The sequence below is a fragment of the Vipera berus genome (assembly GCF_964194415.1).
Source record: "Vipera berus genome assembly, chromosome: 4".
NCBI lineage: Eukaryota > Metazoa > Chordata > Lepidosauria > Squamata > Viperidae > Vipera > Vipera berus.
This window is the reverse complement of record NC_138206.1, coordinates 33,472,343-33,500,006: the sequence shown is the minus strand read 5'-3', so window position 1 is coordinate 33,500,006 and position 27,664 is coordinate 33,472,343. Positions and strand designations below refer to the sequence as shown.

General features: G+C 37.2%; 3 protein-coding genes across 9 annotated transcripts; 1 reads left to right on the top strand and 2 right to left on the bottom strand.

Annotated features, from left to right (window-relative positions):
• Positions 1 to 731: 731 nt before the first annotated feature.
• PCNP (PEST proteolytic signal containing nuclear protein) lies at positions 732 to 13,035 on the bottom strand (the record flags this gene model as incomplete). Of its 4 annotated transcripts, XM_081327102.1 has the most annotated exons (6): positions 732 to 4,561; positions 4,907 to 4,962; positions 5,684 to 5,758; positions 8,232 to 8,400; positions 11,472 to 11,583; positions 12,955 to 13,026. In XM_081327102.1, the coding sequence occupies 6 exons, from the start codon at positions 13,007 to 13,009 to the stop codon at positions 4,435 to 4,437; spliced, it is 594 nt and encodes a 197-aa protein (XP_081183228.1). In that variant the 3' UTR covers positions 732 to 4,434. The 4 variants fall into 4 exon arrangements, with proteins under 4 accessions (XP_081183228.1, XP_081183230.1, XP_081183229.1 ...); XM_081327104.1 differs by lacking the exon at positions 11,472 to 11,583 and having other exon boundaries at positions 8,232 to 8,452; positions 12,955 to 13,035; XM_081327103.1 differs by lacking the exon at positions 11,472 to 11,583 and having other exon boundaries at positions 8,232 to 8,470; positions 12,955 to 13,009.
• A 3,054-nt stretch (positions 13,036 to 16,089) lies between these two features.
• On the bottom strand, positions 16,090 to 23,201 carry TRMT10C (tRNA methyltransferase 10C, mitochondrial RNase P subunit). Of its 4 annotated transcripts, XM_081328061.1 has the most exons (3): positions 23,040 to 23,201; positions 21,581 to 21,643; positions 16,090 to 17,845 (listed from the first exon to the last, which is right to left on the bottom strand). In XM_081328061.1, the coding sequence occupies exon 3, from the start codon at positions 17,799 to 17,801 to the stop codon at positions 16,551 to 16,553; it is 1,251 nt and encodes a 416-aa protein (XP_081184187.1). In that variant the 5' UTR covers positions 17,802 to 17,845; positions 21,581 to 21,643; positions 23,040 to 23,201; the 3' UTR covers positions 16,090 to 16,550. The 4 variants fall into 4 exon arrangements, with proteins under 4 accessions (XP_081184187.1, XP_081184190.1, XP_081184188.1 ...); XM_081328064.1 differs by lacking the exon at positions 21,581 to 21,643 and having other exon boundaries at positions 23,040 to 23,074; XM_081328062.1 differs by lacking the exon at positions 23,040 to 23,201 and having other exon boundaries at positions 21,581 to 21,728.
• Positions 23,202 to 23,299: 98 nt separating this feature from the next.
• TXNL4B (thioredoxin like 4B) lies at positions 23,300 to 26,537 on the top strand. Its single transcript, XM_081326904.1, has 3 exons — positions 23,300 to 23,448; positions 24,475 to 24,626; positions 25,632 to 26,537. Exons 1-3 carry the CDS (start codon positions 23,317 to 23,319, stop codon positions 25,795 to 25,797), a joined length of 450 nt encoding a protein of 149 aa, XP_081183030.1. The 5' UTR covers positions 23,300 to 23,316; the 3' UTR covers positions 25,798 to 26,537.
• Positions 26,538 to 27,664: the final 1,127 nt, after the last annotated feature.

Genomic DNA, 27,664 nt, shown 5'->3' with positions numbered 1-27,664 from the left:
AAGTCGTGATAATGGCATTGCCAGTTCTAAGATTCAATACTACTGAAGATTTATTTTTTTTATTTATTTATTTTTATTACATTTATATCCCACCCTTCTCCGAAGACTCAGGGCGGCTTTACAAACTTAGCAGTATGGAAAGTTACAATAAATTTGTGCATAAATATTGGGTGTACTTGGTCTTGATAGTGTGATTTCTAAGGTCAGTTGGTGGCAGCCCTCAGTACTGAGGGAATCCTTCAAGGCAATACTTTTGGTTCAGATTTGAGTGAATCTAACAAACTCTGTTATTGACCATGCCATGTTAAACAGCAGTGGAAACCAGTAAAAAGGCTAGGTGATTGATGATTAATGATTACGATTAAATATCAAAATGTGAAATCCTCAGTTTTAGGCTAACAGCACATAGTAGTGTCATCATAACTGTTGTCCTTCTGGTTTGACGTGTTAGAAAATACTCTTTTGAAATATAAGCCCTAACATTTTACTATAATGACCTCTACATATTGAATAACTGAAAGCTGATTGATAAAGGTTCACAGGAGACCATTCTCTATAAACCCGTAAAATAGGTTAGGTTGGATTTTTCTGCAAAGAAACTGAAAGACAAGCAAATGGATATATTTCTGGGCTCTTTGAATGTAACTCTATAAATCTAGAGGTATTTTTTTGAGAATGAAGTGAGCTTGAAATGAAGAGATTTATAATTAAATATAAGTACAAGATCCAAATGGAGCTACAGTTTTATTAGTGAGGACAAAAGGGAAAATGTTTTTCTACATAATAGTAATAGTACAAAGGAATCTTAAAAGCTCAGCGCTCTAGCTTTCTTAATTATCAGTGATTAGCTGCAAAGGAGAAATGCTAAAGCTTTACTCCCATTAGGAAGTCTGTGGCATAAGGTTTGCAGATGAGCATTTTTGGTACCAAAGGAGGGAAACCAGTAGCCTAATCTAAAGCCGCACAATATCCGTAACAGTCAAATGACTCCTGATATGGTTATCAGTACTGAACTCTCTCTAAATTTAGCCCCAAATTCAATCAGCATATCCTGAAAAACATGAACCCCATATGACAATATTTCCACGGGAACAAAGATCTAATGGGAACTAAAACCACGTCCTAGTCCAGGGATGTCAAACTCAATTTCATTGAGGCCACATCAGCATTGTGGTTGCCCTCGGGGGGCCGGGTGGGTATGGCCAGGGTGGCCGTGGCCTACTGGGTGGGCGCAGCTGGAGTGCATATGGCCTACTGGGTGGGCATGGCCAGCTCTACATCATTGGCATCAAGGGTGCCTATGGGGGCCTGGTCAGGAGTGGGACCGATCTGGGGGTCTCTGGCAGAAGAAGGGTCTCTGGGCCAGGGCCAAGGCAGCGGGGACCATTCCCTCACTGTTTCCAGTATGGCTTCGGGGGCCACATAAAACCACTTCGCAGGCCGAATCCGGCCCCCGGGCCTTGTGTTTGACATGTCTGTCCTAGTCTCTCAATTACATTTTAAATAGTAATACTGACTGGGCACGTCCAGAAATACAAGAAAACGTTGTTGACCCAGAAAAATCCATTTAAATGTATATTCATTCATTGTTCCATTTACCAACAACACACAATGGGGGATGTCTCATTCAATTATTTATCAGTCATGTTATTATTCCTCCCAGTTTTCATAAAGGAAACTTTATTCTGTTTCCACTGGAACAAAAATAAAATGAAAAGGTCATGCTACTGTGATCAGGCTCTGTATTACTACAGAAAAGAAGGACCCAGAAAGACCCTATTTTGAGATGCCTCTCTAGAATTATCTTGATTGTGAAAAGCATCGGTTAACCTTCCAGTCAAACCTTCATATGACCAAAATAAAATGTGGTAGGTTGCTTAACTACAAATTTACAAGTAGAAATGGAGTACAGGTAGTCCTCAACCTTTGACCACAATTGAGTCCAAAATTTATGTTGCTAAGAGAAACATTTAAGAGAGTTTTGCCCCATTTTATGACCTTTTTTTACTATAATTAAGTGAACCGTTGCAGTTTTTAATTTAGTAACATGGTTGTCAGAAGTGTATCTGGTTTCCCCATTGACTTTGCTTGTCAGAAAGTTGCAAAGGGGCATCACATGACCTTGGGACACAGCAACGGTCCTAAATATGAACCGGTTGCCAAGTGTTTGAATTCTGATCATGTGACTACAGGGATGCTGCACTGTTGTGTGAAAAAGGGTCCTAAGTCCCTTTATTCAGCACTGTTCTAACTTCAAATGGTCACGTAATGAGCTGCTGTAAGTTGAGGACTATCTGTATAAGAATGCTGTCAGACCTACTTCCCCTTAGGGTTAATTGGATGTCTAAGCTGATCTGTTTTTCTGTTTGTCTAACATTCTAAAGTTTACGTTAAATCTTCCATAAATCAATAAATGTAAGGCCTTGGGGGTGAGGGATGAGAGCTCAATGTTAGCAGGAATGTGGGCTCGGCAAGTGACTCAGGAGGGAACCTTCCTGGTTTCTTGGGCTGTAAATGGGATGGGGGGGGGCAGAGAAACATACTTTCAAACTTGAAAGATTCTGTTTATGTACAGTAAAGCAGAATTAGCTCATCTGGTCTGCCCCACAAGGCTGTCATAAGTATACCTATTCAATCAGTTCCATCCTCTTGCCTGGTATTATCTTTAAATAAGTTAGAAAATAGGTGAGTGGAGAGAATGTCTACCCAGTTTATGACCCATCTGGTTAACAATATTGGTAATTAGCTACTTTAAAAAATAAAAGAGGGATAAGAGAAATGCAGCAAAATTGAAGATCACAATCCAGGAAAGTCTTTCCTAATCCAAGAATATGGAAAAGACCTCTTTTAGAAAGAAACTTCCTTTATTAATAGTTCTTTCTGTCATTTTGAAAGCTGCATCCATTATATTTTGCCATTACTGGTGGCTTTCCAGAACAATGCTTGTAATTTTCTGTGTCTATTTAACAGCTACATCTTTGCATTCAGCTGATGATATTTTAGAAGGATGTTTTTAATTTCCTAAGACTAAACAAAGATACAAACAAACAGGAAGTTGGAAATATCCAAGCATAAGTAGGGAATTTTCCCAGGCCATGGTTTTAATGAAACAGTGACCCTGTTGAAGCTTTATACTGAGCGAAGACCTCCAATCCAACTGGAGCTTCTGGCTCCAGATGATAACCTACATATATATTCTGCAAAGGGACATAGCAGGCGAGCTTTGGACGCTATGCCAAGCAGGTCAAGTATTGCTAAGCAAATCTTGAAAGCTACGCCAATCAGAAATATGTTCTCTTTTTTTATTTAAGAAATTATAAAGTTCTAAGAAAAATGAAGAGGAAAGGATATTTCCCTGAAGAAATGAAGTCTGAACAAAAGCTAAAAATGGGGGTGGGGTGGGGTTGCATCTGCTTAAATATGAATGCAAAATAAACCCCCAAAACAAACAACAACAAAAAAACAAACCATGATTCCTTGTCATCAGAGTAAGGATGAGTTCACTTTTGGTACCAAAGTTCTAGCACAATATACCATCAAAATATGGAAGTAAATTGCAATTTTCTGCATGTTAGTAAGCAATTGCTAATTTAAATATGTGTAATTCCTATTCCTACAGGAAATTATAAAAAAAGACCCTGGCATTTAAAACATGTTAAAGCATAATCTCCTTCTGAAAATTCCTTTTACTTTCGATAGCCTATTAATGAATCTACCTCAAACTGACATACATTGACAAGCACTGGTCAAGGCTCAAGAATTGAAATGTCAAAAAATACTGATTTACCTTTGTTATAAATGATTGTTATACTTTCCTAATATGTATATACATGCAAGACCCATTTCTTAAGAGGGAAACAGGCTACAGAGGGATTATACAATGTTCGAGAACAGGATTGTACTACTAAGTCTACCACAGTCAAAAATCTTAGATTGAAATGTAGTAAAATTATTTTGCAATAGTTTATTTTACAGAATTATGTGGATTAAAACAGTCTAGCAAGACTTGATGTACTGAACCTCTATAAAAGTAGCCCAAAGGAATAAACAACAAAAACTTATCACAGAACAGGAACTAGATTTTTGAATACAGCAGCATTTAACTTAAAACTGATTAAAGACAGAGTGACTTTTCTATCTTCATATAAGAATAATTGTAAAAAGAAAATTCCTTTAAAAATGTACCACTTCCAATGCCTTTATTTTCCATAACGTTGTGAAATTAATGCATGAAGCTACAAAATTAGCAATTGCTTTGAAATTTGTATACAAAACATAAGTTACCTCTACTTTTAAACTCATTTTTTTTGTTGCTGTACCACTACAAACTTTTAAAAGTGGTACCCAAAATAGCTGTATACCATTCTAAAAAAGGGCACTATTCCTTTAATATTGTACTCTCCCATTTCCCAACACCCAGATCAAAACAGACAACTAGTCATCCTGTTCACGAACATTTCCAAGGTGAGATTTCATATTACGTTCCCATAATTTCTGGTTGTCAGAAAACCCGTGCTTTCCTTTGTTGAAAGAATTTGGTCCTGCTGAAGTTGGAGTATCCCTGTAAATGAACAAAAGCAATTGGTTTACCTTTACTAATTCAGTACTCTAGTTCAAAATATTTAAAGAGACTACTATTAGAAAGTGAGAACACCATATCTATATGCAGTTGGCAGCAGTATGTTTATAATCCTGAAATCCAAAAATATTATATTTGGACACACTTTCTTATGGCAGAAGGTAAACACAAAAATATTTTCAACTGCTGTATAAATTCCAAATGACTTATTTGGAAATAATTCTAGAACTACTATTTAAGGTTTAGTTTCAACACATAGCCAATTTACTAATATAATGAATATTGTTCTACCATTTTCCTACAATATTACTATGAGAGATATGTTACCTTCCAATGTTCTTCATACGCATTTTAGCTTCTGGAGGCATCTCTTCAGGTTCACTCTAAGTAAAAAGTCAACATGAACACAATTATTTTATGTTATAGATGAGTTTATCTATGTGGACATATTTGTTACTTTATGCTGATCTTGAACATCAGCCCTGAGCACACAAATCAATCATATATTTTGTTATATTCAAACTTAATAATTTATTATTAATAATCTCATCCAACCTAAAGTTTATTGTTAAAAATCTTGTATTAATACTAGAAAGACACAATACAGCTCTTGTAGTTAAGGCAGTGTACTGCCCCTAGCCTACATAATCATTAACATTTAGAGCTATCTGGAAATTTAAATTGAAAGGTAAAAATATACTTTGCACTGCTAAGGCTACAGTACTTATCTAAAAGTCTTTAAACCAAACATATTTTCCTCAGGTTTGGAAACTGTGTGATTGCCGATAAAGGCACAGCCTTTTTGTTTATTTACTATATTCTTACAATTAAATTTGTACATGGCTCAACTACCAACTACTCTGACCAGTTCCCATTTTTTTAAAAAAAAACCCTCAGAAAAATATAATAGTAAAAACAAGGAACATAAGATGGCAAAACACGGGCAAGAATAAGAAGCAGTCCCACACTACCAAGGAGGGCTCTTCAATTACCCTCACCAAAGGCTAGGTCTTCAAGGTCTCTAGAACAGCCAGCAGGGTGAGTATTTAACAAGCTATAGATCTGTACTACATTCAAATTCGTGCACTTTTCTCAGTTACTTACATCTTCATCTTCATTGAATACTGCTGCTACAGAGAGTGTTTTTGGAGCTAAAGTTGGAGCAGGTTCTTTAGGTTTCTGAAAGAGCAGAGAGAGAATTTTATAGGTAGAAGAAATCAATACAACAGCAATTAGTAATTAAAAGCATGCTATAAACCTTAAGTAAACTACTTTACTAAACACAGACTGACATTTTACTAGAACGCTACCTTTTCCTAATCCTACATTACATGGGAAATTGTTTCCAAAACAAGACAGCTGAATTTATATACAACTAAAACTCTCATTCCTGTAACTTTTAACAGGGCGAAAGAATGCATCATAGGGCAACAATGTTTGAACCAAGATTTACCTCAAATGGATTCTTACAAAATGTGTCCAACATCCAGGACCCACGACTCTCACAGAATTGAAATTTGGCAAATCTTATGAAACATTTTATGATATAAATATTATTTATTTATTTATTTAATTAGTTTTCTATACCACCCTATTCCCGAAGGACTCAGGGCGGTTTACAGGGCAATATTTAAAAGACAATATAAAATTAAGATAAAAATAGAATTAAAAATAATTAAATTAATTAATAGTCCAATAAAACAATGTTAAAAACTTAAAACTAAAAACCCCCTCAGTCCAGGCCAGATAGATCGAAAAGCCAGGTTTTCAGGTCCCAGCGAAATGAGCGCAGGTCGGGGGCAGTCCGGAGTTCCACAGGTAAATCATTCTAAAGGGCAGGCGCGCCTCTGGGGATCACCCGGCGGCATTCCCTGACGGGCGGCACCCTAAGAAGGCCCTCCCTATGGGACCGTACAAGATGATGGGAAGTTGATGCTGGCAGCAGGTGCTCCCTAAGATAATCCGGGCCCATGCCATTATAAAACAGTTTTGTAACATAATGGAAAATGTCAAAACATTTCCTGTGCTGATGTTTGAATGTGCTATATAGTTTAACTTGGGCTATTTTCAAGACAGATACATGTCTAAATGTATCCCAACTTTTCTAGTTGGGAGTACATAAGTTCTGTCATTGTTGAAGGGACTGAGGAATCTGGTAATGAAATATCTCTATAAGGATGATTCAATGGACCACGGTTTATCTCTGCTGCACTAAATTCAACTACTAGAAGAAAATAAATAAGAACAAATAAAGTCTATATGCTTTATGAAACAAATATATTTTTAATTATTTTTCCTGTATTATTTGCTGCACCATCAAGATCTATCTCCAACTGTATATCACCAGAATGTGGCTATTGGGGAGAGCTTGACTATGAAATCTTTACTATAAAATGCTCTGCTGAGACAGATTCCCCCTCTGCTTATTTTACTGTTAATTTGGTGTTCTGGCCAAGTAAATTTTGCAATTTCCACTTTTCCAAATTTTTTTATAGAGTTTAAATGGTGTCAAACTTCTGTAAATATCTTTACTGGCAATGTATGTATGCAAATGTTTACTTATGTATTTATTATACTTCTCATCCACACAGTAACTCAAATTATTTTTTGCAAGCCTTCATAGAAAAGGTGTCTACTACTAAAGTGAAAAGTATTTCTACAAGGTTTTTGTAATAATAAAAACAATAGTAATGATAATAGGTCAGCCTCTTAAGACTCATATGCTTTTTTTTTACTTCCAGTCAGCACCGACTTCTGGAGAATGCCTAGACAACCCATGTAGCTTTCTTGGCAATGTTTTTTGCTGCTGCCTTCTTCTTAGAGCTATAAGAGTATGACTGGCCCAATGTCATCTAGCTGACTTCATGCCTAAGACAGGACTAGAACTCATGGCCTCCTGATTTCTACCCTGGTGCCTTAACCAATACACCAAATGCTGGCTCTCTCAGCTACTAATTATATTCTTATAAATGAATTCCTATATCTTTAATCAAGGCTGAAGTATTAAAAATTAGCAATTTCTATTTATTTTTGTCAGTATATAACAGGGGTGTCAAACTCAATTTCATTGAGGGCCGCATCAGCATTGTGGTTGCCCTCGGGGGGGCCAGGTGCATATGGCCAGGGTGGGCACGGCCTACTGGGTGGGCGCGGCTGGAGTGCATATGGCCTACTGGGTGGGCATGGCCAGCTCTACATCATTGGCATCAAGGGTGCCTATGGGGGCCTGGGCAGGAGTGGGACAGATCTGGGGGTCTCTGGCAGAAGGAGGGTCTCTGGGCCAGGGCCAAGGCAGTGGGGGCCGTTCCCTCACTGTTTCCAGGATGGCTTCAGGGGCCGCACAAAACCACTTCATGGGCCGCATCCGGCCCCCGGGCCTTGTGTTTGACATGTCTGGTATATAACATTACTAAGTTATGTACTCAGTACCATACTACAGGAAACACTAGAATAAAAATTATTAATGTCTTCATTCAAATTCCATGTCCCTTGACATAATTGTTCATAAAACATGACAATAAAAACCATTTATAATACACATGGCTCAATCAAGATGAAATCAATATTTTAGGACTATTATTGTCAAATTAATATTTATCCATTCAAATAAATACTAAATATTGCAAATTCAAAACATTTTCTAACAACTTACAGTTGCTCCAAGTTTGATGGATATTGCAGATGGTTTCTTTGAAAGCTGTGAGCCAATGGCAAACCCAATCTTGGACATTTTGGCAGGAGCAGGCTTTGTTGAGAAGTCTTCAACATCTTCATCAGCTGCACGTTTCTCCAAACTACGACTTGAGCTTTCCCCTCCATTACTGGAAGAAACAGTCTTAGTTTTCACAGGTTTTTCTGCCTCTTCTTCAGGTCCTGGTGAAGTCGAAACAACTTACCAAGATGAGCTATTTTTACTGAGTGGACTGATGGGAGCAGCAACCTCATAAAGCACTGTTATTCAGAGGCGACTTTTGCACTTACAGTGTCAGCACCTCCACAACTGTTTATACAGAGCACACTGTAAGGACATAGACATATAGTGAAGGGAGCTCCTATCACTTGGCTAATGCAGAATAAAAATATATATGTAAATATATTTTAAAAATCATGCATCTGCATGACATCCCTATGAAAACTGTAAGAGTCATTTCAAGTCAAGACAGAATAAATCCACGGAAGTAACTGCAATATATAACTTTGAAAATATCAATTTATGCTGTCTTGAATTATAGACATTACAGAAATATAAAAAGATCATAAAACTAAAAATTCTAACATTTAAACCACAAATATTTATGCTACAATATAATTCTTAAAACTAGAAATTGTCGCAACGCTTGTGGTTGGCTTATTGCAGCAAAAAACAAACTTTGCCATTGGCTAGGTGAGATTTAGCAATGTGAGATTTTATTTAGCTAGTTTTTAAACATTGCAGTTGTTGCTGACTGGAGTTTAGATGATTCCCCAAAAACTAAGCAAAGCTGGACTGGTTACTATTGGCATGGAAGGGCACCAGGAAATTCCAGAATTATGGACTACGCCTGTGAAGCTGAAATAACATACTGAAGTAAAGCAATAACCAATCATGTTGACACTGGTGGCAAAAAAATCCAATATGAATGTAACTGTAAAGGCATGATGAATTAAGTCCAACATGACACTACATTTCCTTTTTATCAACCAAGAATTTGCCCAAGATATGCATGCACTCCAAACAAACTAATCACTTTGGTCAACTGCATAACTGCTGCTGGTAAGTTTTGATATTTTTTTCTGTTTACATTCCTTGAAATATCCAGTGCATTCAGAAAGTGTTCAGACCCCCTTCACTTTTGTCAATTTTGTTGTGCTGCAGCCTGATTCTACAGTTGTTGAAATTCATTTTATTCCTCATTAATCTACACTCAGTATCCCATAATGACAATGTGAAAACAGGATTTTACAAATGTCTGTAAATTTATTAAAAAGAAAAAACTGAAATATCACAATGGCATTAAGAATTCAGACCCTTCACTCAATACTTTGTTAAAGCACCTTTGGCAGCAATTACAGCTTCAAGTCTTTTTGGGTATGATGCAACAAGCTTTGCACACCTGGATTGGGAGATTTTCTGCCATTCTTCCTTACAAATCCTCTCAAGTTCAGTCAGGTTGGATGGCGACCACTGGTGGACAGCCATTTCCACGTCCCTCCAGAAATGTTCAATAGGTTCAAGTCAGGGTTCTAGCTGGCCAACTCAAGGACATTCACAGAGTTGTCCCTAAGCCACTTCTGTGTTGTCATGGCTATGTGCTTAGTAACATTGTCAGGTTGGAAAGTGAACCTTTGGCCTAGTCTGAGGTCCTAACAGCTGTGGAACAGACTTTCACTGAGGATATCTCTCTTCTTTGCTCCATTCAGCTTTCCTTTAACTCTGACCAGCCTCCCAATCCCTGCTGCTGAAACCCCCCCACAGCTTCACTATTGGGATGGTATTGGGCAGGTGATGAGCGGTGCCTGGTTTCCTCTAGACATAATTTTTAGAATTGAGGCCAAACAGTTCAATCCTGGTTTCATTAGACCAGAGAATTTTGTTCCTCAGTCTGAAAGTCCATCAGGTCCTTTTTTGTAAACTACAAGCTTTCATGTGTTTTGCACTGAGGTTTCTGCTTAGTTACTCGGCCATAAAGCCCAGATCGGTGAAGGGCTACAGTGATGATTGTCCTTCTGGAACTCTGTCCCATCTCCACACAGGATCTCTGCAGTTCAGTCAGAGTAACTATTGGGTTCTTGGGTCACCTCTCTTACTAAGGCCCTTCTCCCCAGATTGCTGAGTTTGACCGGGCGACCAGCTCTTGGGAAGAGTCCTGGTGGTGCCAAACTTCTTCCATTTGAGAATTATGGAGGCCACTGTGCTTTTAGTAAACTTCAGTGTAGAAATTTTATTGTAGCTTTCCCAGATCTGTGCTTTGCAACAATCCTGTCTCTGAGCTGTGTGGGCTGTTCCTGTAACCTCATGGCTTTTGCTCTGCTACAGTATGTATTGTCAGCTGTGAGGCACATAGAGGTATGTGCCTTTCCAAATCATGTCCAATAAATTTATCACAGGTTGACTCCAGTCAAGATGTAGCCCTATGTCAGCATTTTTTTCTTTTTATTAAATTTACAGACATTTCTAAAATTCTGTTTTCACTTTGTCATTATGGGGTACTGAGATTAGATTAATGAGAAAAAAACGAATTTCAACAACCATAGAATCAGGCTGCAGCATAACAAAATTGACAAAAATAAAGTCAAGTCTGAATGCTTTATGAATGCACTGTAACTAATTTGTTGCCCTTAGGGATTTGGCTTCAGTTGAAACTTCTAGGATATTCTATGCCCATATGACCAAAGTACAACAATACTGCTGTTTTATAGGCTCACTTCAGTACTGTTTATCCTTTATTCATTTGAGTCTGTGAACACCTCTCTGTTCTCTTAGAAGTACTAATTTGGAATGATGCCTGCTATCAGTTCATTATGCTATGCATTGCTAGTTAATTCAAACAGCATTTATATTTATGCAAGATCCTGCAAATTGTCACAAATTCTTAGGAGTACTAAGTCTAAGACTGCTGGGGTCCAATTCCAGTTAACCATTTTTGCTGAATATGTAGTGTCATAAATAGGTCAAGATTAAGTAGTCTCTGATGCAAAGCTACAAACTGAATGAAGTTATGATCTGAAAATATACCTTCTTCTGAATTCTATTAGGAATAGATTTTAATCTATCTTATGATCCTCTCCTTCACAGAAATCTTATCCTTCATTTATCATATAAATATGAGGATCACAGATCTGCAGAGGATAGGAAGAGCAGCATTAATCTGATAGGCTTCTGGAATTAAAATAACTGATTCTCCTTTATTACCTGACCTGGGGTAACCTCTGTTCTCCATTGGCTGGTTTAGGATTGTCTATAACTGTGCTTTGCAGACTATCACTTTTGAAGGGCCATGTAGACTGCCTGGGAATGCCATCTTCTGTGTAAGTAGAGAAGACATAATGAGGATCTGTACCTTGTCAAATCCTAGGACCTAAACTGAAGGATACTGGGTTTTGCAGTATATAGTGGAATGGGGGTGAGTGAGTATTGGTAGAGGAATAATCTTCCTCTACCAATACTTGCCCCCATTCCACTACAGTATGTACTGAAAAACCCAGTATCCTTCAATTTTCCCAGCATCATTTTGTCAACAGTGTAGAGGGAGATCCAACTAGTAATCACTGTTTTAAATTGGACAGGTTGCATGTTGCTATGCTGCTTTTCCCACCTCCAAGACTAGTCCACCTTCTGTTTTTTCGCTGGAAAACGTAGATTATCTTTTCAGTTCCATAATTCGGATATTTCCAGGTTGATGCAAAAGTCTGCAACAATGCTACTTAAACATTTGAGGAGTTGACTTTGAGCCTTACTAATTTGTTATAGAAGCTTGCTCTAGAAACCAGACTAGTTGCACTTATTGTTATTAGCATGGATCTAATTCATCTCTGCATCTCTTAGTGCTAACTACAGAAATACAGGATTGAGATAGATCAGAGAAAATGAAACATTGTTAACACTACATAATCGTATGTTCCAGTATATTCTTTCTTTAGCATGTTATTAATATGCAGATAACTATTAGTTCCATAAGACCAGGAAATATATGTATCTTTGCAGACCTGGCAGAGTTTTATGGGTGTTGTAGTTCGGCATATCTAGAGTCACTAAATTCAAGAAGGTTGTTCCTGAAGGAAATAAATCATTATGCATCATGCATCAGATTTATATATGGTCTAGTTAGTATTTATGTATGCTACTAATGCCCAGATAAGCATCCATGGAATTCCTGTGGGGCTATTTTACGGAACTTTGATCTCATAAATAACTATAAAAGAATGCTTATCACATTCTAGAGCGAATAACTTGCATTCTTAAGTTACTGAAAAGAGCAATATCCACGCCAAGCTTCATCTGCAACTCTCTTGCATGAGAGTGACGGCCAGATATTCTTCCAATCGCGCAATACATGCAAGGAGCTCCTAGTCTACAAAGGTGCAAGCTGGCCTGTCGACAGGGATCTGGGCGAACCTCCAGAACACTGCTCTGACATGGACTAGATCATCGCAAACTGCCTGCAGATCAGATCGCGAGTTTCTTCGTGAAAAGGTCTGAGCTCAATTAAAGCCGATTGAACAGGCATTACGAGAGCCAGTCTTCGCACGGACTCTCGAGAAAGGAAAAAAAAAACATGTCCCTACACAATTATCCCTCGACCCCCCCAGCCCTAAGAGAATTTTAATGTTTTAAATTAAAACCTTGGATGAAAAAAATAATAATTGCGGAAGAGGAATATGAGCGCAATGGTTACCTCCGTCAAGCCGCGGTCGTTTCAGCTTCACATCGCCTCCTTTCTCGTCCGCCATTTTTTCTCCAACTCCTCCCTTCCTGCCCCACCGCTACTGCGCTGTGAGCATGCGCAGTAAATTAGTCCTCCCACGATCCATCCGGGAAAGTCAAGAGGAGGCCAGAGGAGCTTCTTTTCCTAAGCGCTTTCTCCGCTTCTGCTAGTTTTCCTTAGGAAACCCGTAGTTTTCAGTTGTAAACGCGGCCGTTAAACAGCTGCGGCAAACATTTGATTTGCTCGACGGTCCTTTGGACACGACATCGCTATATAGTTTCTATCGCAAGCACATACAGACAAACCGGTTAGGTTCAAGAAATGTATTACCGGTATTTGTAATTATCGTGGAAAAACGTCTGTTTTGTAATACAAGAAGTTACCGGAAAGGAAGTGTAGTACTTACAAAGCTGACGTTGCTGATCAGGCTATTTGAATCTCTCTCTCTCTCTGGATTTGTAGCACAAAGTCAGTAGCTAAAACTACTTTACTTCAGCAAACATTAATATCTGGTCAAAGTAGACGGGAACTGGCACTCCTGTTGATTCATAGAAAGCTATACTGTGTTTCCCCCAAAATAAGACCCAGTCTTATATATATATTTGCCTTAAAAAGAGGCACTAGGTCTTATTTTCCCAGGGATATTTTACCTTAGGATTGCTGCAGCCAGGCCACCCATGCCCTGACATCTGTTGTGCCACTGCTTGACTTCTTCAGCAGCCACTTGTCGCCTCTTGTGGCCGGACTCCACGTGGTGCATTGCACTGGTGCCGCTGGTCACGGCAGGACACCACATGGTGCTTCATGCCAGTGCTGCTGGACTTGGCAGGATGCTGCGTGGCGCTTCGGGCTGTTGCCGCTGCTCATGGCAGGACTCTGCATGGCACTTTGGGCTGTTGTCACCGATTGCAAGGTGATGCATGGCACTTCGGGCCATTTGCCGGAGGCCGCATGGTGCTTCAGGCCGTTGCCACCACTCATGGCAGGACACTGCACAGCACTTCAGGCCATTGCCGCTGATCGCAGCAAGGCACTGCACAGCACTTTAGGCTTTCTGCAAGAAGCCACATGATGCTTCAGTGGCAATGGCCTGAAGCACCGTGTGGCATCCTGCTGTAACCGGCAACGGCCTGAAGCACCACGCAGCATCCTGCCACAACCAGCAGCACCGGCCCAAAGCACGACTGGCAGCACTGGCCTGAAGCACCATGTGGCGTCACCAGGAGCGGCAACGGTGTGATGAGCCACACAGCAGAAGTGTTGGGGCATAGGAGGCATGCTTGCAGCAGTTCTACCGGAAAGTGGGTGTGGAGTAGCTCCATCACCCTACCCCTGCCTTAGCTTGATTTTTAGGCATGTGCCTCACCACAAAACTAGGGCTTATTTTCAGGGCAGGGCTTATATTAGGCCTCCCCCCCCCCAAAAAAAAAATCAAGCTAGGACTTATTTTCAGGGTAGGTCTTCCTTTCGGGGAGTCATGGTATGATCCTGTCTGACCAAACTTTAGTTTGACTCGAGCACCGTATACATAGTCAACTTACAACAAAAAGAAGTGACTTATGACCATTTTTCACACTTATGACTATTACGGCATGTCTGTGGTTATGTGATCAAAATTCAGACCCTTGGCAACTGACTCATATTTATGACAGTTGCAGTGTCCTAGGGTCATGTGATCACCTTTTGCAACTTTCTGACAAGCAAAGTCAATTGGGAAACCAGATTCACTTAACCATGTTAACTTAACAACTGTAGTGATTCATTTATAAACTGTGGCAAGAGATGTAAAAATAAGCAAAACTCACTAAACAAATATCTTATTTAACAACAAATATTTGGCTCAGTTGTGGTTGTAATTTGAGGGCTATCGTTATAGATTTTTGTTTCATTTTGAGTGTTTTGGTATTTTCATAAATACATTTTTTTAAAGACAAGGACTTGCACGAAAAATTCTTTTGTGCACGAAACAAATGTATTTTGACTCAAAAGTTCAACTGAACCATTCTGAACAGTGACAGTTCAGCCAGATGGACTATTTTGTTTGCTGGTCTTAGCAGAGACAAACTCAGAGGTTTCACATGGGATAATGGGGCAAAGCTGGTGGGACTATTTTCCCCACTCCATTTTCCCTGCATGATTTATGAATCATCCACCATTTGATTTTCCTAGTTCTGTATAAAAATGTAAAATAGCACTGTTAGAAAATAGGCACAACACAATTATCATTAAGTAAACCAGTCACATAGACACAAAGAACAAATAGGTAATAAATAGGAAAAATCAGTGTGTACAACTTGCATTTCTAACTTTTTAGGATTCCTGTATTCCATGTAACGTGAACAATTTAACCAAACAATACACATCATGAATTTGCTTGTATAATGCATGAATACAAGTTAATTACCATGTTTATGGCACTGACATCTGCTCCTAGAAACAGCCATTAAGAAGCTAAAACATATTTTCACTTGTCAATGTATTTTCACTGGATAAAAGGAATTGATTTTCCATCGGCACCTTTCTCCCAATAAGCACTGCCACAACCCATAAAACATGGCACATTCTACCAGCCTTTTACTTTCTTCTGATGTTCTTAACACCTTCCTTTTCCTTAGCTGCAATGGGGCCTTGTGGTGACCTGTAAATATGAACATATGTTGGATCGAATATAGCTCATAACAAACTGGTGATTTTGTGGTCCATTCATAGAATGTTTTGCACTTCTCCCTTTTGCACGGTTCCTTTTTATTTCTGGTAACTACAGAAACATCAAAAGAACCTTAACTTTTGGAGATGGAATCCTGGGATGGAATAATCACAATGTTGCTATATTTTAAGCATTGTTAATATTTTTGCACCTTATGTTTGATGTGTTTAAAACTGTGACAAATCACCATTTCCTTTTAGATCATTTGATCAAAAGACAAGGTGTATACAATTATAAAATAATTAGATCAAAAACATTTAAAACATGTTTTAGTAAGTAGCCCTTTATATTTAACAAGTCTAACTTTTTAAATAATGCCTTAACAATTGAGACAGATACAACTGAATATTATACAACTTTCCCCCTCTAAAATAAAAAGATCATACACACAATTCACTTCTTTTAATAGTTACTTTCCTCACATAGCATTAATTCCTGAATAAAATCAGAACATTTACAGTAATTTGAGCTCCTTGTTGTTCATCAAAATTCACAATACTGTAACCACATATTCCCCTGTATCAAAATTGGGAAACTACATTTACATAACTTTGTTGTATGAGGCAATGCAATGGGAAGCAGAGAAAAAGCATATATTACATTGGGATTAGTGACAAACCTGAAACATTAACAATTACTGTTGTTGTCTTTAACCTGTTTTTTCAGCCCCATTGTGTATTACAGAGGTTTTTTCAGCAGTCAAAAGTGATAATTCCTATATATTTACAGAGTCCTCCTGTGGTAAAACTACATGTTTTATCATTATTGGGTTCTTTAGTCTATAGAAGTTGAAAGCTTTCTGAGGATGAATGTTATTTTACATGAAATGTATACCAATCATAAGTGGGTGATTTACACACTACTCTTCCCACAATCCATTCCACAAACGTTTCTTGGAGAGCTCCTCTACCAATAGCTTTTTTTTAAAGTTTTGCTCATAGATTTTTCTATTCTTTTGTCTATGAATATAGTTTTGCAAAGATGGATCTAAAAAACCTTCGTGTTTTCTTTTTGGAACAAACTCTAGAGCTTCCTTCCAATTTCCAGTATTTTTCAGAGTTAGTAAGATCATCATCATTTGATCCAGAGTAAGAACTTTGGCTCCAGTTTTCCAATGAAAGTATCTTTCTAGAGGAAGTTGTGCTGTTGCCAATTTCAAGCGCTTTGCACGAGCAAGAGAGACTCCCTTCTGTATTGACTTATCAACTAGGGATCCAATTATATAGATTTTATTATGGTCAAATGTTTCCATTACATTGGGAGAATCAGCAGTTAAGTAGACAATCTGATCTCTTGGAAATATTTCAGCATAAGACTTTTCCGTCACTGTCACAAATATATTGTCCCATGCATCTCCGTAACGCTTGAGGAATTCTTTGTGGTATGGACCATCTTCTTTAAAATTACAGTAATATAAATGAAATGGTTCTACAGATTTACGATTGGCTCCTTCACATTCCATCATCTGTTTCACTGTATTCTGCATCTCTCTCTCTGACATATCATTGTAATCCATGTCAAATACCAGAGGCTGGCCAAAACTCATAGCCTGAGCTGCTTTCCAATTGTACAAAACATCCATTGAGGAATCCCAAATGGCACGTAACAATCTACTTTTTGGTATTAGCTCTTCATTTTCCATTGTTTTTCTAAGTTCCTCCCTTTCTTCCTGTTGTTTTTTCTTTTTTACTTTATCGGCATTCTTTCTCATTTCTTTTGAAGCCAAAAAGGCCAAATACCTATTTCTTGAAGTAACAGAGGGATATTCAATCAACTTCTTTAACTGTTCTTCAGTAATATTTTCTGGAGCAGCTTTACCTAAACGCCTACACATGTCAATATATTCCTTAATAGCTGCTATATTAGGTTCTTCCTCAGGCGATGCTTTTTCAAATGCTTCTTTTTCCAAGCCAGAAAGCACAACCAATTTCCATTCATCTAGATTTATGTTCTCATCAGCACTTTTTGAAATATTTTTGTTTAAATAAATCATCCTCAATGTTCCACAAGTACTGATTTTACTGGGCATTGTTAAAAATAACTCATATTTTGTCATTTTCGGTGCAATCAATTTGAAGGCTGATCTTCTAATCAAATTCAATAAATGCATGTTGAAAAAGATCAGAATTGAGAGTTATGATGTCCAATAGATACCTATAATTACACATATACAGAAAAGAGAAGATATTTTAGAAAAAGAGAAGATATTTTAGAAAAACAAACCTGAATTTGTTCTTCATCGTAATTATTATAAACATCAGTAATACAAACTGATTTTATTTACTGCATTTTTATTCTACCCATTTCTTATGATTCTGAATAGATTGCAAAATAATGCAATGACACATAAGGGCTGAAAATAAAAGTATTAAAATCAGAGAGATATTAAATTGAAAAAAGTAACCTTTTTATGATTTCAATCATATTTTTGGAGAAGCTCAGATTCCTGCTGAGCAAGTCAGTGATGCAAAGTAGACAGAACTGTCAAGCCTACTTTTTAAAAAGTACATATATGTATATTGTTGTTGTTGTTAGTTGCGAAGTCGTGTCCGACCCATCGCGACCCTATGGACAATGTTCCTCCAGGCTTTATATGTATATTAGGAGTACTTTAAAGCTCATGGCACAGTTTTTACGTAATATATATTATATATGTATGTATGTATGCATATATATTAAGAGTATTTTAATGCTCAGGGCAGTTTTTCCATTTCTCCTCTCGGAATGACAAAAAAAAAGCTACCAATGTGCTTGATTCAGAAACTGCTCTAGGAAATGTAGCCAAGGGATTCATGAGTCACGGAATAGTAGAATTCCTGGTTATCTATCCATTTAAAGAAAAAGACAGACATGAACAATACAAAAGAGAATAAGAAATAGTAGAGCAATTTTAAAAGCAGAGTTAAAGTAGAAAATGGAAAAAAATAAAATCCCACAATTGATTTAATGTATATGATGCAGTGAGGGTAATAAAAACTACAAGGGTAAGGAGATATTCTGAAAGTGAGACATATTTTTAACTCTGTCAAAAAGTTTATTGGAATATGGATATGAATGTGAAAGACAAAGGAAGAAATGAAAGAAAGTTAGATTGAAAGTGGAAAGTAAAAGAGAATGACTATTTTATAAGGTAGGACTACTTCATGGAAAACTAAAAGATTGATCTCACAACAAATAAAAAGAGCATGTAAGGAAAATTATATGGAAGCTGCTAGAAACACAAAAGAACTATGTTAAAGAGTAACAAGCTTATGAAGTTACATTAAAAAGTAGTATTAAAAAGATTCTTAGTGGAATGGTGAAAGTAAAAGAAGCTGTCAATAAAACATATATAAGAATGATTGCTGCAAAACTATGAAAACAGTGATTTTGATGTGAATAAAATCTTAAGATGTATATGGAGTTTGCTTATGGAGTGGCTGCATGAGTTGTTTAATTTGTAGATGAAGATTACATATGAAAATTGGCAGGGTACTGTACTATTATTGTAGTAGTGGAAAGTAGCAAAAGCATATACGAAACCTTGGAGGGAAAATTAATTTATTAAGTGTGCCAGGGAATATGTATGATGGATTTCTGTTTGAAAAATTATGTGGGATGACAGTAAGAAAAATTTCGTAAGTACAGTCTAGCCTTATTTATTTATTCATCAAATTTGTATAGCTCTTAACTCAAAAAACAACCTATGGCTTTTTAGCCATAGGATATATAGATTTGATTTTTGCCTTCAGCATGTCATTGAGAAATCTATAAATGTGAGAAATATAATTTTAATGTATAATAGTCAATTTTGAGACAGCATACAACAAAATGAATAGGCTTGAAATAAGAAATGATTTGTGTAAATCATTGCTCAATGTGGTAATGTATGAAAACATAAAAGCATGTGATGCTTCCACACTTACAAGAAAGTAAGATAAAGACATGATGTATTTCTAATTACCTTCTTTGTTGCTATATAAGGAATACTTCTGATAACGTTAAAATTGTATTGTTTGAATGTATATTTTAAATGTGTTTACTGAAAATCTGAATTATTTGTCACAGGTTTAAGATGTGCAAAGGACAGTACAAAGCAAGAGATAGGATGTAATTTGTTGCAAGAAATGAATATTGAAATAAACTATGTACAGTGAGGGGAAAATTTATTTGATCCCCTGCTGATTTTGTACGTTTACCCACTGACAAAATGATCAGTCTATAATTTTAATGAAAGGTTTATTTTAACAGTGAGAGACAGAATAACAAAAAAATCCAGAAAAATGCATTTCAAAAAAGTTATAAATTCATTTGCATTTTAATGTGAAGTAAGTATTTGATCCCCTATCAATCAGCAAGATTTCTGGCTCTTAGGTGTCTTTTATACAGGTAACAAGATGAGATTAGGAGCATTCCATTTAAGAGTGCTCCTAATCTCATCTTGTTACCTGTATAAAAGACACCTGTCCACAGAAGCAATCAATCAGATTCCAAACTCTCCATCATGGCTAAGACCAAAGAGCTGTCCAAGGATGTCAGAGACAAGATTGGGCTGGAATGGGCTACACGATTATCGCCAAGCAGCTTGGTGGAGAAGGTGACAACAGTTGGTGCAATTATTCACAAATGGAAGAAACACAAAATAACTGTCAATCTCTCTCGGTCTGGGGCTCCATGCAAGATCTTACCTCGTGGAGTTTCAATGATCATGAGAACGGTGAGGAATCAGCCCAGAACTACATGGGAGGATCTTGTCAATGATCTCAAGGCACTTGGGACCATAGTCACACACAAAAAACAAACAAACAAACAAACCAATTGGTAACACACCACACCGTGAAGGACTGAAATCCTGCACTGCCAGCAAGGTCCCCCTGCTCAAGAAACCACATGTACAGGCCCGTCTGAAGTTTACCAATGAACATCTGAATGATTCAGAGGAGAACTGGATGAAAGTGTTGTGGTCAGATGAGACCAAATCGAGCTCTTTGATATCAACTCAACTTGCCGTATTTGGAGGAGGAGGAATGCTGCCTGTGACTCCAAGAACACCATCCCCACCATCAAACATGGATTTTGAAACATGCTTTGAGGGTTTTTCTGCTAAGGTGACAGGACAACTTCACTGCAACAAAGGGATGATGGATGGGGCCATGTACCACCAAATCCTGGGTGAGAATCTCCTTCCCTCAGCTAGGGCATTGAAAATGGGTCATGAATGGGTATTCCAGTATGGCAATGACCCAAAACATAGAGCCCAGGCAACAAAGAAGTGGCTCAAGAAGAAGCACATTAAGGTCTTGGAGTGGCCTAGCCAGTCTCCAGACCTTAATCCCATAGAAAATTGTGGAAGGAACTGATCGTTCGAGATGCCAAATATCAGCTTCAAAACCTTAATGACTTGAAGAGGATCTGCAAAGAGGAATGGAATAAAATCCCTCCTGAAATGTGTGCAAACCTGGTGGCCAACTACAAAAAACATCTGACCTCTGATTGCCAACAAGGGTTTTGCCACCAAATACTCTTGTCATGTTTTGCGAAGGGGTCAAATACTTATTTCACTCATTAAAATGCAAATCAATTTATAATTTTTTTGAAATGCATTTTTCTGGATATTTTTGTTGTTATTCTGTCTCTCACTGTTAAAATAAACCTATCGTTAAAATTATAGGCTGATAATTTTTTTTCAGTAGGCAAATGTACAAATTCAGCAGGAGATTCAATACTTTTTTCCCTACTGGAAATATATGCTTCAGGCAACTTTGCTGTATGGCAGTAGGAGATGGGAATGTCAGGAGAAATAAAAAGTAATGAAAAAGTAAAGTGAATGAAAAACAAGTGAAAGTATTTGTATACTGTAAAACACAGAGATACAGATATGGTAAAATGTATTTTATAAAATTTTATTACCTTTTATTTTTTAAATATTTCGTCACTTGATATATTTGTATATAGTAACACACCTCTGAAGTTCTAGAGAAGAAAAACAGCTTTTAGAAACTTAAAACTATGCTTGATTTCAGTTAAAGCAGTAACATCCCATTCAGACTGACAGCTTCTAGGCATTTATTATGTTAAAGGCAGAGATTTATAATTGGGTATCATCAGCATAAGGATATCTCATCCTATGGCAATAGATGAGCCGTAGGAGTCAATAGTGGAATCTCTTCCCCAATCACCCACTGGAATTAACCCTGAAGAAAGGAGCCAAATCAGAACATCTTGCAGCCTTCCTCCAATTCCCTGAATCAATCCTGGATACCATCATCAATGGTATCAAGAGAAGTCAAGCAGAGCAAGGATGGATACACAATTGTCATCTCACCCTTGTCAGAGATCATTCAAAAAGGCAAGAATGTTGTTTCTGTCTGAAATCCTGATGAAAAAGTGGGCATTTTGTATTTTTTCCTTTTCTGCAGTTTTTATTTTCTTTTTTTTTTAGTTTGTATTCTTTTTAATTGTAATGTTTAATAAAATTATTATTAAAAAAGGTCACATACAGAAAAAAGGCTTATGCCAGAAAAATTCCCTTCCCAAAACATGGAAGCTAATGACACCATTGACAAAACATAATGAAAAACAGATAATGAGCGTCTTACTTTTCTCCTTATTATAAAGCATGCCCATTCAAAGAGATTTAATATTTTTTTTAGCCATGTGTGCAAAAATCTGATTTTAATATTAGAATTGCAATATATACACATGTGAAACCCACACATTACTGAGAAGTGGCCATTTCCCAGCAGGTCTATTAGAGTAAACCACATTATTTTCAGTGAGATACAGGCCACTTGTTAAAGACTCATCTGATCTGAACACAATTATTGGTGACTACACCGGCACATAGTTCTCTTGGCAATAATATCTGTTTGCTACCTCCTTCTATGTTTTCACTATTTTCTTAGTCTAACCTACAACGCAGATATTTCAGATGGTTTCTAGTCTAAATACTAAAGCTTTACTGCTATGGTTTTCCGAGATCAGATAAGGCTGACTAATTATTGTTTAAGAAGAAATCACACTGAATTCAGTGCAATTTCCTTCTGATAGACAAATCCAAGTTTTATTGCAACTACGCCTAATTAGTGTCAGAAATAATATAATGAATTTCTTCATTCATTCTTCTTTTTCTATTTCACTGACGGACAAACGCGGCAACATTAAAACAGCCATCACCTCCTTCCTATATTTAAAAAGAGTACTATCTACTGAATAATTTCGAGAGGAGGAGCAGCAATATTAATTTTTTCAAAACTAAATCTATTATAGTTAATAGATTCACCACTTTCTTAGGTGGTGAAATGGACTGAATTCATTAGGTTTCATGTTTTAATGAACAATCTTGCTTTTTAATACCTCGCATACTTACCAACGCGCACATCTAAGCATGCCTGCCCGCTCCGGAATGGGTCCGTCCCCTAAACATATCCCATCTGAAACCCTAGAACTTAGACTCTTACAGATGGTTCCGTCAGCGAAAACAAGTTCTGTAGCAGTAGTTGCCATTGATTGGAGAAGGTCCTTGTCATTCACTGGGCGCCGTTGACAGTTTCCTTCCCTCCCCCCCCACCCCCGCAAAAACAAGTTTACGCGCGTGCGTGTTTGCTATCGCGAGATACTGCTCACCTCCTGTCTCGTCAGCCGGCATGAGTTTCTTGCTGCCTCAGTTAAACAGCAAAAAGGAGGTGGATGAGGTGATTAAGACCGTGGCGGAGAAAGTCCTGGTTCTTCGCTTTGGTAGAGATGAAGATCATGTCTGTCTGCAATTGGATAACATTGTAAGCCGGCATTTGCTTTGTATTTAGTTGCCTTTCCCAAATCTAAATGGCGTACATCACAAAACGTCTGCTGATCCTAAAATAAAGGGAGAACATTTGTAGGTCAGGGTTGAAACGAGGGGTCTTTGGTGCTCTCTGAGCTTGGCTGTTTTCTTGCCGATTTTTTCATTACCTAAACGAGACTAGATTAGCACTGATGATGTTACCTAGTTTGGGTAATGAAACGTCTGCAAGAAAACAAGCAAGCTCAGAGAGCACCAAGTACCCAGATCTAAAATATTTCCTTTTGGTGCCAAAGGAAGTCAGATAGATTTCCTGAGCTGGCATATTCCATAGTGAACAAAACTGTCATTATATTTTTATCAGACACACATCTGATGTTAATAGAATCTGCAGCAAAGCCTCTCTTAATTTAAATGGAAACTAGTCAAGGAGAGAAGCAACCTAGAACTAAGGAGAAACTTCCTGACAGTTAGAACAATTAACCAGTGGAACAACCTGCCTCCAGAGGTGGTGAATGCTCCAACACGAGGTTTTTAAGAAGAGACTGGACAGCCATTTGCCTGAAATGGTATAAGGTTTCCTGCCTGAGCAGGGGGTTGGACTAGATGACTTCCAAGGTCCCTTCCAACTTTATTATTATTATTATTATTATTATTATTATTATTATTATTATTATTATTATTATTATTATTATTGTTATTATTGTTATTATTGTTATTATTGTTATTATTGTTGTTGTTGTTGTTGTTGTTGTTGTTATTATTATTATTATTATTATTATTATTATTATTAAATGGAGGGATTGTTTAGTAGTTTTGTTATCCTTGCTATCCAAGCTACAATTATTGCTAGTGTATTTTGAAAAGTACATGTAATTATAATCCAGCTTTTATGTCTTTTCAGTCACAAAGGATCTCAGTACATTGAGGTTTAAATTATTCTGTTTTTGATTGCTATTACTATTAAAAGCTTTGATTCTTTTCTTCATTCATCCAGTATATCACATCTTTGATTTCTTGACAGCTTGCAAAAACAGCTCATGATTTGAGTAAAATGGCTGCAATTTATTTAGTGAATGTAAGCAAGGTTCCAGTGTACACCCAGTATTTTGATATTAGTTATATTCCATCAACTGTCTTCTTTTTCAATGGGCAACACATAAAAGTGGATTATGGGTAAGTTGATTTGCATGTAGCCAAAGTGTGATCATGTTTGTTGATATTAATTTTATTACTCTCTGATTTCGTATGTTTATTATGCAGAGCCATTAGTTATTTTGGCTTGAATTACTCTGATTTAATTAGGTCACAGAATATGCCAAGACAAAATCAAACAAGAATGCAGGAAGCCAGGAAGTATTTTCTGTCACACTTTTTGCCTATTAATTTGGATAAGGTAGGATTTGTATGCAGGATATGTAAGCAGTGATTGAATGTCAGAGAAATAGGTTGGCATGACTTATATCACAAGGCTTATGGGGATGGGAAGTTGGTGAAATAGCTAAATGAAGTTGCTAAATATTTAATATTTTTGCCCTGTGTCATATAGTGATTGTGACAGCTTCTGTTTAGTTAGAAATATACAGTTCAATCAGAGGAGTCTAAACTTCTGCATGCAGTTGTATTCAGCAAACCATGGCATGAGGCAGTGCATTGATTCAACCACTGACAGATTGTTTATTATGATAAATGGTATCAATTCACAAAAGTGTTAAGAAATTAATGTTGAAGACTTTATGGATCATAGATTCCCAAGTTGGATTTCTGAAAATGAAGTCCTATTACAAATGATAAAACATATTACCAGGCATATTGAATCTGTATGTAAATATTTCTATCATAAAACATGGTTGCAGTTAATTTTATATTGTGAAGCACATCTTGTAAATCAGCTTTCTATCAGAAATAGGTAATGCTCTGTCATTGATTGCTAGCCATAATGTCTAAATAGAAACTCCTGGTCATATGTCCTGGATAAGTTTCATTACCCATTTAAGAAGATTCTTGAGAAATACACGAGACTGGATGAACTTTTAATTTGATCTTTCAAGGTTATATAAAATACTAACAAATATATTTTGTAAAAGTGGGGGGCTTGGTAGATTTAGATTTTGAACTACTTGTATTTTTGAATTTCAACTATAACATTTAAAATTGGCTTCATATTTTTTTCCTAAATAGATCTCCAGATCATACCAAATTTGTGGGAAGTTTCAAAACAAAACAAGACTTCATAGATTTGATTGAAGTGATCTATCGTGGAGCGATGCGTGGAAAACTTATTGTACGAAGTCCAATTGATCCAAAGAATATTCCGAAGTATGAACTTCTCTACAAAGACATTTAAATGCCCTTTCTGGAAATAAATGAAAGTTGTAATGGGCACATCCTACGACTGATTATGCCATGGCTTATTTGAACACATGTCCCAACTAAGCCAGCAAAAAGAAGTAATCTTATCATGATCATATTGGTCAATATCAAAACAGACAGATTTTCTGTCATTATTTTCCTTAAAGTTATGTATGTCATCAAGTTGCTAAATTGCTATTGTTATTAGCTTATAGCCTACATTTTTCTCTTAAATTTTTAAATAAAGGAACCTGATCTAAAGCAAACAAATGCCTTGGACTGTAAACAAAAATAGAAACTTTTTCACACAATAGACAAAACCAAATAAATCATGTAATAGCCTAACATTAAATAAGTTACAATTAAATCACAATTTAGCATATGTGAACCCAGCCATAGAAATCACTCGTTTGTTTAATGTCTGTTTCCATGGTTTCAAACAGACTGATTATAGGATGGTTGAGGGAGGAATAGCAGAATTGTTCTGTAAAGTAGGAGCAATTATTCTAGTTGTGGGGAATAGAACTGCTGGCAAATAGAGAACAATTCTAACTGGATAATTTAATCTTTCTTCTCTGAAGGTGCAGTCATTTTAGAGCAAAAATAGTATTATATATGATTTGATTATTGTGGATAAAATTGAAACCTGGCTATGAGAAATGGTAAACTCTGTCTTCTGTTTCTATTGTGAAGTGGGTTCCGGAATGTTAGGAGAGCAGATTATAGCTATGGTTCCTAAAAATAGATAGGTAATTTTTACCAGGATGCCTGGAGAGAACAGATTTTTATCCTTTCCTTTTCTTCAGAACTCTAGGATAAGGTGAGAATTTTATGTGTATAGTCCTTTCAGTAATAGATTTCATAAAATAGTATGACTGATTATGGAGTTGCTGGTTTATCTATTTGTGCAAATCTATTTTAAAACATCAGTAAGAAAAAAATGCATAGATTTCTATACAGAGACATACATACATCATACATACATACATACATCATACATACATACATACATACATACATACATACATACATATATATATATATATATATATATATATATATATATATATATATATATATATATACACATACACATGCCTATAGCTCTAGAATCAATCGCCCAAAGTTGCCTGAAAAGCCATGTTCTTACTAGCCTCTGAGGTTGCCAGAAGGAGGGACATATTCAGCTCAGGGGACAAGCTATTCCATAAGACGAGAATACCTGATATTAGGCCACCCTTCTGCCACAATGACTGATAGGTCAGGATCCTTTGTAGACACTGGTCATCTAGATGAGACAGTATATTTGGGAAAGCCAAGTCTCTTAAATATTCAGTCCATATAGGGCAGACATGTCAAACACAAGGCCCGGGGGCCAGATCCGGCCCGCGAAGTGGTTTCATGTGGCCCGCAAAGCCATCCTGGAAACTGAGGGAATGGCCCCCACTGCCTTGGCCTTGGCCCAGAGACCCTCAGATCTGCCCCACTCCTGCCCAGGCCCCCATAGGCACCCTTGATGCCAACGATGTAGAGCTGGCCACGCCCACTCAGTAGGCCACGCCCACCCGGCCTCTTGAGGGCAACCGCAATGCTGATGCAGCCCTCAATGAAATTGAGTTTGACACCCCTGATATAGGGCTTTAAAGCTGGTGACCAGCTCACTTGGAAATGGACTCCAACCAGTTCAACTCTGCAGTATCAAGACTGACCATTAAGCATATCGGTTTATTTATTTACTTGTGTCCTGCCTTGGCTGCAAACATGTCTAACACACCCTCCTATTTTCCCTACAGCAACCTTGTGAAGCGAGTAGGACTGTGAGAGAGTGACTGACCCAAAGTCAGCCAACTGCCTTTTATGGC

Coding starts and splice junctions, on each gene's coding strand:
- TRMT10C (XM_081328061.1), bottom strand. CDS start 17,801: ATGCATTTATTGAATTTGATTAGAAGATCAGCCTTCAAATTGATTGCA.
- TXNL4B (XM_081326904.1), top strand. CDS start 23,317: ATGAGTTTCTTGCTGCCTCAGTTAAACAGCAAAAAGGAGGTGGATGAG. Junction 23,449..24,474: donor GTCTGCAATTGGATAACATT/GTAAGCCGGCAT, acceptor ATTTCTTGACAG/CTTGCAAAAACAGCTCATGA. Junction 24,627..25,631: donor CACATAAAAGTGGATTATGG/GTAAGTTGATTT, acceptor TTTCCTAAATAG/ATCTCCAGATCATACCAAAT.